The 13185-nt window shown below is 46.6% G+C and overlaps 1 protein-coding gene and 1 pseudogene across 1 annotated transcript; one reads left to right on the top strand and one right to left on the bottom strand.

Moving 5' to 3' along the window:
• Positions 1–3828: 3828 nt before the first annotated feature.
• Positions 3829–5184, top strand: LOC136552675 (glycerophosphodiester phosphodiesterase GDPD6-like; annotated as a pseudogene).
• A 1353-nt stretch (positions 5185–6537) lies between these two features.
• Positions 6538–10149, bottom strand: LOC136552674 (LRR receptor-like serine/threonine-protein kinase RPK2). Its single transcript, XM_066544243.1, has one exon. It carries the CDS (start codon positions 10027–10029, stop codon positions 6787–6789), a length of 3243 nt encoding a protein of 1080 aa, XP_066400340.1. The 5' UTR covers positions 10030–10149; the 3' UTR covers positions 6538–6786.
• Positions 10150–13185: the final 3036 nt, after the last annotated feature.

Here is a 13185-nt window from a genome sequence, read left to right as displayed (position 1 = left end):
CTACAAATTTAGTCAAACTTACGGCACTAAAACCCAAAACGACAGTTAATATAGAACGGAGGGAGTATGTGAATAAAGATATATACTACTCCTACTCCTACAAGGTCGACAAGTGTATAAAAAGGACTATGCATGATATGGATACATGTAGAGTATATATAGTAGTTCTATATATATATATATATATATATATATATATATATAGAACTACTATCCTATAGCTGGCTGCAGAATAACTTATTCTATAGCCACTTTGAGTTACGATAATTACTATGTTAATTTACGAGATTTACAGTAACTCCTTACTAAGTGGTTTACTATAACGTTATGGTAAATATTCCCATGTGTTATAGTAACCCAACTATCGTAAATATGTATTGACATTATGGTAAATTAGTATATAAAATTATGGTAAATAGAGGTGGCTACAGAATAACTTATTTTGTAGCCGGCTGCTGAATAGCCTCTCCCTATATATATATATATATATATATATATATATATATATATATATATATATATATATATAGAACTACTATTCTGTAGCTGGCTGCAGAATAACTTATTCTGTAGCCACTTTGAGTTACGATAATTACTATGTTAATTTATGAGATTATAGTAACTCCTTACTAAGTGGTTTACTATAACGTTATGGTAAATATTCCCATGTGTTATAGTAACCCAACTATCGTAAATATGTATTGACATTATGGTAAATTAGTATATAAAATTATGGTAAATAGAGGTGGCTACAGAATAACTTATTTTGTAGCCGGCTGCTGAATAGCCTCTCCCTATATATATATATATATATATATATATATATATAGAACTACTATTCTGTAGCTGGCCATAGAATAACTTATTCTGTAGCCACTTTGAGTTACGATAATTACTATGTTAATTTACGAGATTTACAGTAACTCCTTACTAAGTGGTTTACTATAACGTTATGGTAAATATTCCCATGTGTTATAGTAACACAACTATTGTAAATATGTATTGATATTATGGTAAATTAGTATATAAAATTATGGTAAATAAAGGTGGCTACAGAATAACTTATTTTGTAGCCGGCTGCTGAATAGTCTCTCCCTATATATATATATATATATATATATATATATATATATATATATATATATATATATATATATATATATATATATATCCTACAAGGTCGACAAGTGTATAAAAAGGACTATGCATGATATGGATACATGTAGAGTATGCCCAACCAATATATAAAAAAGATATACAAGGATATAATCAAGGTATGTTTGCACCTCGAGTTTAATGGATATATGGCCTTTTAGTTTAGGCATTGATTTTGAGTAATAAGTTATATAACTCTTGTGGTGCGTTTGCACATTGAGATGGGTATGTAGAGCCTGCTTGGCTGAACACCAAATTTTGTCATGCCAATTGTAAGGCAACCCAAAATATGTGTACACCAATGTTTTAAGCCAATATTTTTGTAAGGCAACCAAGGGTAATACTTGGTTTGATACCGGTAAAAGAAAAAATGTTGCCTTGCCAAAATTTTAGAAGGATTGCTAATTTTTTGGCACCAAACCAATTCATGCCAAATCTTTTGAACTCGTCTATGTTTTGGCTTGGCAAGAAGCCAGTAATAACTGCAGTCAGATGGTCTTTTTTTCAAAAGGAATCTGAAACCGGCATGTTCTTCTAATAGAATCAAGGATAAGTATGAACATATATGCACACCACCACAAGCGCAACAAGCGCATTTCACACTCATGCAAACGTCGTTTAGAGAAAAACTTATGGTTAACACCTAATAATTAAAAAAAAACCAAAAAATACTCTAAGCTTCTAAAACTAGGGGGAAATCCTAGAGAGAGATTGAGACATGAGAAACAAAAAAAAATAGAAATCACAAAAATATACTTCAAAACTCTCCTTGATTAAATTTAGCTCTATCAAAATGGGAAAGTATCTACAAAGTTCATAGAACATTCTAATCGACGTCTAACATGTTTTTGGAAAACTCTGCAGAGCAGAAGTATGAGATGCAGCCAGCATCAATACTACATACGTTAACGTTGAATGCATTCTTGTCAGTTTCATTTTGTGTTTTTATTACATAAAGTTCTTAAAATATGCTGAGATATTTATATAACGTTTTAGGAATTCCATAGATTTTTCTTGATATTTTCTTGTTTTCCCTAGTGCTAAATATATATATTTAAAGCTTATAGATATATTTTCATGAATCTAAACATTTTATTTAAGTTTATAGAGTCCCTTTATATCTATAGAATTTTCTTGAAATTTTAATAAGCATGTACTCCCTCCGTTCTCAAATAAATCAATTCCTAGAATCTGTGCAAGTCAAACTATCACAAATTTGATAAACTTTATAGGAAAGAGTAACAACATATATGATATAAAATGAGCACATTATGGAAATGTATCTTATGACATATCTAATTATACTAATTTGATATCATAAATCGTTATGGATTTTTTGTAGAAATTCGGTCAAAGTTTAAAAAGTTTGACTTAAGACAACTCCCTCTATTCTTAAAAAAAACTGAAAACCACATTGAAAACAACTTCTAACAGGGACATTAAGGTACTCCCTCTATTCTTTTTTACATGTCATGTTAGTTTTGTCGTAAGTCTAATATTACCATTTTTTTACTATCATTTTCAAAAATAGTTATATATTATCGAAGTATTTCTCATAGTAAATCTAAAATATAAATCTCGCGTCACGAACCTATATTTTTTTGAAAATGATGATTAAATATGTAAATATTTAATTTAGGACAAAACTAACTTGATATGTGATATGTAAATAAAAATGGAGGAAGTAATTTAAATGATTTTGAGAGTTAAGTGAGGACTAAGGCGATAGCCGAGTGATGCAAGAGGGCTTTTTCCAAATTTAAATGGCCCACGTCACATGTACAGCCCATAACTATTTCGACGACTCTCTAGGCCCAATCTACCTTTGCGACCCTGCCAAAGGTAAGAAAATCCTAACGGACCAACACATTTCTGGTACGATCGTGTTTTTTGCTAGCTGTAAAAAATATCCGTTCTGCAATGGTAATATCTCTTCGAAGAAGCTGTCAAATCTCCAACAAAAATCGAGTCTGTACACAACCATGTGTTTTATACAGTTTCAACACATGAATTTTTTTACACCATAGGATTAAGATCCAACAGCCTCCAACCTTCTTCTATCTCCAACCTACAGCCTCCACAGATCACAAATCACATGTTACAGATCACAATTTTTTTTTCTATAAAAGGATAAATCATAGATCCGCCACCGCCGAAGCAGAATGCGTCGCCGACGGGGGACGCCACACAGCGCCTGGCGCACTGCTTCGTGGAGGCCCTGGAGGCGCGCCTCGCCGGCACGGGAGCGTGCTGCACAGGTGGCTCGCGGCGCTGGACACGACGACCTTGCTTCAGGGCCCGGAGTTCCTGAGGGCGTACCGGTAGTTCAACGCCACGTGCTGCTTCCCGAGGGTGGGCTTCGCGTTCGCTAACATGACCATCTGCCGCACCGTGGCGGGGAGCAGCGGGCTGCACGTCGTGGACTACGGCCTCCACCTGGGTCTCCAGTGGCTCGCCGGTCGCCAGCGCCGGCGCCGATGATCACCGGTGAGAAAGAGAGAGGGAGAGAGATAAAAAAAAATCCATATATTTTTTTTTCTGAAACACATATATAAATCACTCAATTCCCGCGTCCCACTAGAATATTCCTCGAGCCATCTCCTTATATAGGCATATAGCGCTAGCCGCCGCGGCGGTCCAGTCCACCTCCTCAATCCGAAGCCGGCGATCGCAGCGGCGGATATGGCGTCCCTCCGTATGGTGTTGGTGGCAATGGCGGTGAGCGCGGGCGGCGTCGCGGCCCGGCCTCTGGTCGGGGATGGCGGCGCGTGGGAGGACAGGGCACCGCTGCAGACGTCACGCCCCTTCAACATCGCGCACCGGGGCTCCAACGGGGAGCTCTCCGAGGAGACGGCAGCGGCGTACGTGCGCGCCATTGACGAGGGCGCCGACTTCATCGAGGCGGACATCGAGGCCACCAAGGACGGACACCTCGTCTGCTTCCACGACACCACTCTTGACGACACCACCGTCCACCGATGTCGCCGACCACCTGGAGTTCGCCGGCCGCCGGCGCACCCTCGAGGTGCTGTGGGCCAACGTCACCGGATACTTCATCAGTACGTGGACAGTACGCCGCCCGTTGCATGCATTCAGTCGATCGGTAGTTTCAGTTCCATCTCATTGTCGATCCATCTAGCTAGTGGATAAAACGAAGCTAACTGTTGCGCAGCTGATTTCACCCTGGCGGAGCTCAAGACGCTGAGGGCGAAGCAGCGATGGGACTTCCGTGACAACTCCCACAACGGCGAGCAAGTCGATCCGGCGTCCCGGCCGGCGAGACCCGACGGCGGCGCGCCAATATTATATTAGCTAGTTCGTTTGACCTGTACAAACAGCAACATACGTGATTATTTCGTTGCCGCAGGCGTCTCGCCGATCATCACGTTCGACGAGTTCATCGACATCGCGCTGAACGCCAAGAGGGTGGTCGGAATCTACCCGGAGATGAAGAACCCCGTGTTCATGAACAAGCAGGTGCGGTGGGCGGACGGGAAGAAGTTCGAGGATAAGTTCGTCGCGACGCTCAAGAAGTACGGGTACGGCGGCAAGTACATGTCGCCGGCGTGGCGCGCCAAGCCGGTCTTCCTCCAGTCCTTCGCGCCGACGTCGCTGGTCCGCGTCGCCGCCCTGACGGACTCGCCGCTCGTCTTCCTCATCGACGACGTGACCGTGCGGACCGAGGACACCAACCAGCCGTACGACGAGATCACGTCTGGCGAGTACTTGGACTACATGAAGAGGTACGTGGTGGGCATCGGGCTGTGGAAGGACACGGTGGTGCCGCCGACCAAGGGCAATCTGCTGGCCACGCCGTCGGACCTCGTCGCCATGGCGCACGCGCGGGGGCTCCAGGTGCACCCCTACACGTACCGCAACGAGAACGAGTTCCTGCACTTCAACTTCCGGCAGGACCCCTACGCCGAGTACGACTACTGGATCAACGACGTCGGCGTCGATGGCCTCTTCACCGACTTCCCGACGAGCCTCCGCCGGTTCCAGGAGTGGACCGCCAAGAAGAAAGACTGATTGTGATTCGCAACTCGCAAGGTTGGAGTATAGCAAAGTTACTGTCTTGGTAGCTGGGTTCTTTGATTCAGTCATTCAGATCGTAGTTCTGGAGTTGTTTTCAGAGTAGAGACAATTCTTTTATTTTTTTTCCCGGTGGCCATATACGTGATATATTAGAGGTAACATCAATTCAAGAAAAGCTTGTCCAACACCGGTTGAGATAGTTTGGACATATGTCCAACGGAGACCTCCAGAGGCACCGGTGCGTAGTGAAATTAGTAACGTGAATAGAGGTAGAGAAAGACCGAAGTTGACTTGGGAAGATGCAATAAAAGGAGACTTGAAAGGATGTAATATACCCAAGTGCTTGGAAAACAGCTATTCACGTGTCTGAACCTTATTGCTTGGGCTGGGTTTTAACTCTAGCCTATCCCAACTTGTTTGAGACTTAAAAGTTTTGCTGTTGTTGTGGTGGTGGCGGCGGCCATATATTGCTTGATTGGAACAGTATCAATTAACACTCTCATCCGTCGTTCATCGTGCTAACAGACCAGTATGTCAGTATGTGATCCCATCTTCACACGATTAGCGTGCATACCCACAGCGGCCTATTGACTATTGTCCTGTGCAGTGTGTGTGTGACAATAAACGTATACATTGGTCAATGCATATAGGCACGCACAACAAACTAATGAATTTGTACACGTTGCACACACATAGCAAAGCACTGCACAGCATTCTGTATATAAATGTTGCAGATGAGCAGGCACAGAAACAGTCTACAATTTGACATTTACATAGTACAAACTGAAAGCCTGACTTAACGTATATGCCTGAATGAGCAGTATTAAGTAGACACTATAAGAGATGCAATGCATACCAGCGTTGAAAAGGGAAGTGAGACTGAGAACCCTTCGGCTTCTTCAGAAATAAATCATATAGATGGTAGATGCTGTGTTTTTTCTTTTCATTTGATGGTTCAGCAGATTAAGGGTAACAACTATTACTCTTTTGTATGACCATGCAAATAAGTAGCAGCAGTAAGATTATGGCAATGCCAAAAACAATGAGGTTTCCAGGATTCCCTGTTTGGCTATATTCATGCTCTCTCCTTGCTAGAATCATTACTCATGAGAACTTTGATCTTCACATAAAAATTCAAAATAGAACCTAGACAACAGGTAAATAATTCAGATTTCGGAAACATAAACCATAAAACTGTAGAAGACCTCTCAAGGGACATTGTGGCAATATGTCAGCATGTGGAAGGTCAGGAGCTTATGGCAACGTCGAGCACCCTAGTTCATGCTGGCAACATAGGTATGGGCCCATGGGTGTATATATATACACTAAATGCTAAGGAAATGATAGAAGAATACAGTCAGATAATCTTAACTGAAATCTTTGGCATTAAGACAGTTAATTTACACCTGCACTTCTTATCAGCAGATACATTAGTGACTAGTGAGAGATTCAGAAGAAAACTATATTACACAAAGCTGCCATCTACAGGATAAAATCTAGTCAAACAGATGATTAGAAAAAAAAAAATCATCAAGGGCGCAGGTCACAGCTATCTTTACCTTCTCCTACATGTAGAATATGTAAAATTATTCATCTCTATCGATGTTCACGAATTGGAGGCTGTAGCTGCTTTAATCGCTGAACGACCTGCTTCATAGTTGGCCGTATAGAGAGTGAATCAACAGTGCACATCACTGCTAAATGCAATGTTTCTATCAAGTCGTCATGTGGGCCAACATCCCACAGACCATCAATAAAGAATTCCCTGGCACGGCCTTGACGAAGCAGCATGCAAGCCCAAGCAACTATGTTGAACCCATTACCATAAGGAGAAAATGACGGGTCCAAGGCCTTCTTGTCTGAGATTAGCTCCATCAGGACAACACCATAGCTATACACATCAGCTTTATCTGAAACACGACAAGTCATAGCATATTCTGGAGCAACATATCCAAATGTTCCAGCTACACCAGTGGTTGCATGTGTTTCTGAATTTCCCAAGAGTCTTGCCAGTCCAAAGTCCGAGAGATAAGCAGTATTGTTAGTGTCCAACAAAATATTGCTCGGCTTCACGTCCCGGTGAAGGATACGAGGAACACAGGTATCATGCAAATAAGCAAGTGCTTTGGCAACGTCCAATGCAATCTTGTGCAGCATTTTCCAGTCTACCGGTCTCTTTGATCTCTCCTGTATAAACCTCTCAAGGTTTCCTCCAGACAAGTAGTTATATATGAGAAACATTTCAGACTCGCCAAGATGGTAACCTACCAAGGTAACAAGATTTGGATGTCTTAATCTCCCTAGGGTTTTTATCTCAGCATCAAACTGTTGGGCTCCCTGAAATCTCCCGACAGAGAGCCTCTTAATAGCTACCAACACTCCAGGTGCAATTTCAGCCTTGTAAGTGGCTCCAAAGCCTCCACTTCCAATGCAATTGCTTGCATTGAAACTTCCAGTGGCTCGAACAACAGTCTCATAAGTGATTGGGACACCAATATCTTGGAAGAATGTAACTTCTCTCCTTCCAGAAGACCGAGCTGACATCCGGGGAGCACACTTCCTTGTGTATATGAAGAGCACGATCAGCGCAAGGAGGACAGAAACGATGGCTGTTGCAGAAGTTATTGAAGCAATCTCAATTGCATTAAATGAATTGTTCGCTCCTTCATTTTGCGAGTCTGAAGGTGCTGTATCATTGTTGTCATTCAAATTCAAGCCTCGACCCTGCTGAGCAGCTGATGGCACAGCCAAAGTGTACACATGACAAGATTGCAGTAAAGGATTCCCAATAACGCTGTCACATCTAACTGTATTACCATTTGTTGGCACTGGACCAGACAAATTGTTGAATGACACATTAAACGTGGTAAGAGATGCTGAGTTAGCAAATCCTGAAGGAATCTTCCCAGTAAGGTTATTGTTATTAAGGAGTAGAGCAGTGAGATTTCTCAAGTCAGCAAGGGCACCAGGGATCACCCCTGTGAGGAGGTTGGATGACAGGTCCAAAACCTTGAGAGCGTGCAACTGATTAATATCGGCTGGAATGGTGCCATTCAGACGGTTCTGAGCCAAAGAGAGGCGCTGTAAATGTGACAAGTTCTTCACAGAAGTAGGAATTACACCACCGAGGCGATTCCTACTCAAATCCAAGCTGATAAGGTAACTTAACTCCCCAATACTTGATGGTATCATACCTGAAAGCTGATTACCAGCAATACCAAGAACAACGAGAGAACTGCACAGCGAGCCAATGTCTGCAGGAATAGCTTCACTTATCAAGTTGTTACTGACTTCCACGACGAAGCCCCTTGAGCTGTTGCACTTGTTAAATAGACTAGGCTGAAGCTGACCACCAAGATGATTCCCATCAGCCAAGAATGCATAGGACCCCTGCATCCCCAACTTTTCAGTAGCAAGAGGCAAGGATGTAACTGCACCAGTAAAATTGTTCCTGGAAAAACTATGGTAGCTTGTCAAACGCACACCCAATGGTGATGAGGATGACATAAAGCCAGCAAGCGCTTGATATGTGAAGAAAGAAGAATACTCTGACACCAAATCATCCAATGGAGGCTGGGATGAAAGACAATTCTTTTTTGAGATAAATACTGGAATCGAGCCCGACAGCTGGTTTCCAGTGACATCAAACACGTCCATGCAAGGCACTGGAAGTGAAGGATCAACTGAACCTGTAAACTTGTTCATGCTCAAATTCAGGAACTTCATGTTCTCACATTCCACCAGCCCCTTGGGAATCCCGCCGGAGAACAGATTCTCCCCCAAATTCATCATCTCCAGGCTCTGGCAAGAACTCCAATTACCCGGCAGCTCTCCCTCCAATGTGGCCCTTGGCGCCCACAACATCCTCAGCTTCGGCAGCGTAGCGATAGCATCCGGAATCCCTCCTTGGAAGTAGTTGAAGTCATCAGGCTCACCGTAGTCAGAAGAATCAGAACCACCAGGCGACGCATAAGGATTGGACAACACAAGCACTGACAGCTGAATGCAACCACCAAGCTCCGCTGGCACAGGCCCACTCAAACTGTTCCTGGACACATCCAAAGCACGCAGGTTCTTGAGGTGACCAATCTCCGGCGGGATGATGTCATCCAGATTGTTGGAGGACAGTAACAGCGCCTGCAGCTCGGTACAGTTCCCCAGGCTCCGGGGGATGCCACCGACGAGCATGTTCCCAGAGACGTCGAGGAACTGCAGATTGCGGCAACCGGCGCCACCGAGCTCGTCAGGGATGGCGCCACCGAAGCGGTTGGAGGCAAGTGACAGGCGCCGCAGCACAGGGAGCGCGCCAAGGGCGGCGGGCACGGAGCCGTTGAGCTGGTTGTAGGCAAGGTCCAACGTCTGGAGGGCGACGCAGGCGAGCACCGCGGGGATCCCGCCCTGGAGGCGGTTGCCGGAGAGGTCGAGCACGCGGAGGCGGCGCAGCGTCCAGATCGCGGGCGGGAGCAGGCCCGAGAGCGCGTGGGACGGGAGCGCGAGAACGCGGAGCTCCCGCAGCGCCGCGACGGCCGGGGACAGCGCGCCCGCGAGCGCGCGCCCGGGCGAGGAGGTGACGTTGAGCGCGACCACCTCCCCGGCCGCGCCGCACGACACGCCCGGCCAGCGGCAGTGGTCTTTGGACGCCGGAGCCCAGTCCCGCAGCAGCCCGCCCGGGTCAGCCGTCACGGCCGCCTTGAACTTCAACAACGCCTCGCGCTCGCCGCTGACGGAAGCCGAGGTGGCGTCACCGAGCAGCAGCAAGAGCAGCACGAGCAGCAGCAGGGTTCGAGCGGCCATGGGCGGAGTCGGTGGCGGCGGCGGCGGCGGGGGCCGCCGTCGCATTGAGGCGGGACAGTGGGGGACTGGCGGAGTGCTTGGCCCGCGGTGGAGTGTAGTAAGAGTGTGGCGGCGGCGGCCGGCGGCGAGAGGGACGGGGCACGCGTGGATCTTTTGCGGAGGGGACCTCGGGGTGGGTGGGGTTTTGCGCTTTGCGCCCTCGGATGGAGGTGGTGGGGGTGGGGGTTGCTTGGTTTGGAAGCTTGGAGGCTGGAGCATGTGACCCAGCGGCTGCGATGCATCCCGCACAGTGGGGTTTACGGCGAACACCTCCGGCCACCCTCAAATTACACGCACTATAATAGCATTGGGACGTGTAACACAAAGTGAGCTTATTAGGCTGATTGCCGATAACATATTTCGTCTCTAATAATACAAAGTGGGCTTATTGGTTAGATATGAAAAAATTTTCCTAGAATTTCTACATGAGGCATGTAGGTGAAAAAGTGAATGTCATGTCAATTATAGGCACTAGGCACTTTAAGATTCGGAGATAATGGTGAATAACTAAAATTAGGTTGTCTTAAAGTTAAAACATAAAATGTTTGCGGTTGATAGTTGCTCTAGTGTTAACTAACTAATACCCAGTTTGTTGATGTCTGTCATACCTCCCGTGTTGCCTAGGAAAAAAGATGTGTGCATAGATAATCTCTAAAATGAGAAAATTAGTACCATTGTAGATAGTTGTCAAGTATATCACGTACTCCGTATGTGTTAATTGATAAGCGGCTTGATAAATTTGGCAAGGACCAAATAGTAAAGAAGATCATATTGTACTTAAATATAGTGTAAAGAAATGGAACAGTCAATTCTATCCCAGGTGTCAATAAGGGATGTGGTCATAAAAAAATGCAAATGTCAGTTGGAAGATAAGGAAGAGATGGTATATGACTATGCAACCATAACATCAAAGAGAAATAATCTATTTGATGGAGATTTTGGGGGCAGTGGAAGAGGTTATTCGTTGTGTGCATTATACTATGACGTATTTGTACTTAATTCTCTTGCAAAGCAAAAATAGATGTATCTTAGGACCCATTTGGCAGTGTTCTTCCTCAAATGTTCCTCCGGACCGATTGATGGTCTAAAACTGGTCCGGCTTATATACTATCCATTAGAAAACGACTCCTCCCCCTATAGTGTTTGATAGGAGTCCTCAATCTTCTCTGCAGAAGCTGCCGACAGAGTCAAAATCATGCCAAACGGACCCTTAGTTTCGTCGCACGATCACTAGAGATGTGCGTAAAATTGGACCCTACTTTGCTCAACTACCAAGTGTATCAAGGAGCTAATAGCCCCTAAACTCTCCTAATTCGTTCGTGAAATTAACCTCAACGACATATGCAACTGTTGTTATGTTTCTTCTTTGCTAGAATGATTATTTTGCTAGAAAAAAAATAGTAGAGATAGACAAGGTAGCAGCACATTACTTGATTTGGAAATGCGAGCAAGCACATGCAAGCAGCTACCAAGGTACTAGCACTATATACATGTGACAATAATATGTTACCACTCACTCTAATACGCCTGCATTTCTTCAGCCAGTTCGCTCGGTCGTATTTGGCTTATAAGCCATGACTTGTCAGCCAACGAATAATATTTTTTTCTCACACCAAACCAGCCAAGAGTACTTTCAACCATGGCTTATAAGTCAAACCAACACAAACGAACAGGACGCTTAGCTGAACTTAGCTGTAGGGAAGGGAACCATGGTCCATGGGTGAGGGTCGTTCCTGAGAATAGGAGCAAGACAACGTGGGCGGCCGCAAAACCCCACTGTGGAAAACACTCGGGGGCAGAGCACCAGCGCGGCGCGTCCGCGTGCAATTTCGCGAAAAGGCGGTGTGGAAGGCGAAAAGGCCCCCCACGCTTCGCTTTTTCCCCGCCCAGCCCAGCCCCGCCCCGCTCCAATCCATCCATCCACCACCCCCGTCCCGCACCCTCGGCGGCCTCTGCTTTCCAGTGCCGCCTTTCACACCGCGGGCCCAAACCCACCCGGCTCCTCCCCCACCCACAGCATCCCCGCCGTCCGTGCCCGATCCCGCGGCCTCCCCGCGCTCGGCGGGACGCGGGTACGCCTCGCGCCCGGTGCCGTTCGGTCGGTCGCCCCCACCCCCCGCGCGCTGGCCCGCTCCCTCCCGTTGCTTTCCGCGGCGGGGGTTCGTTATTCCGAAAGCGACTCGTGTCCGCGCCGAGGTCGGGACCACGGGGACCGCTGTCAGCGTCGCGTCCGCGACGGTGAGAAAAGGATCCCCGTTCGGTTGGCCCGACGCTCGCCCCGTCGGCTGCCCGGGACCCGCAGCCGTCAACGTGCCGCCGGGCCGCGGTCAAAGCGACTGGACGGCTGCATGCGCGATGCCACCACCCGCGCTAGTGGGTTGGGCCGTGTCACTAGTGGGTGGTGGCGTACGCGTACGCGTGCGCGAGCGCCCCGCCCCGCCGCCCGCCGGCTCGTCTCTCAGCACGTTCTTTTGGTTGATTTTAAGCGTGGTGCTAATTTGTTGTGAGAGAAAAATATTATTGATTGATTGATAAGTTCTGAACAAGCGAACAGTTTGCTGGTTGCTGCTGGTTTTGGTTGTTGCGTGTTATGCTACCGTTGTGGACGAAAAAAACGGTGGGCTCGCTCCGTTCCACTTCCATCCGCTCGATCACGGCCCGCCGGACCGCAGGCGCGCGGAGACCGGCGTCCTCTGCCAAACCAGTCGCTGATCCTTCGCTTCGCTGCGGCAGCAGAGGACACGAGTCAAAGTCTCAGATTTCGTGCATGCTTGCACGCTATAAACGCGTACTAATGTTTTCTTCGACCGTGGCATGGCACTATGAGCTTCGGTCCTTCGCTACTTTCTGCTTTCTTCCGTGACGCTTCATGATTCGTTGCTCTGGAATTCGTAACGAGACGGATCGTGATTCGTGGGCCGGTTTGGAGTTAGGTCGCGCGTTTTTGTCGCTGGTGACGGCCGAGTAAGATAAGGCCGCCGCCAAGCCAAAGGAAGAGATCGCTGCTGCTCGTGACGCACTGCGGACTGCGGTTGGGAGGAAAATCTTGGCCGAATCGGGCTGTGGCTGTGTGTCCTCTTCCTCTCTGAAATAAACAAGACGAGAGAAACGCCAAAGTGGTGGCGAGCAGAGTACGGAGTAGGCGCCAACGGAGGGAGGTGC

This window comes from Miscanthus floridulus, chromosome 4, assembly GCF_019320115.1.
Source record: "Miscanthus floridulus cultivar M001 chromosome 4, ASM1932011v1, whole genome shotgun sequence".
In the NCBI taxonomy this organism is placed as follows: Eukaryota; Viridiplantae; Streptophyta; class Magnoliopsida; order Poales; family Poaceae; genus Miscanthus; species Miscanthus floridulus.
Note: the sequence above shows the minus strand (reverse complement) of the source record. Positions and strands in the feature narration are given on the sequence as shown.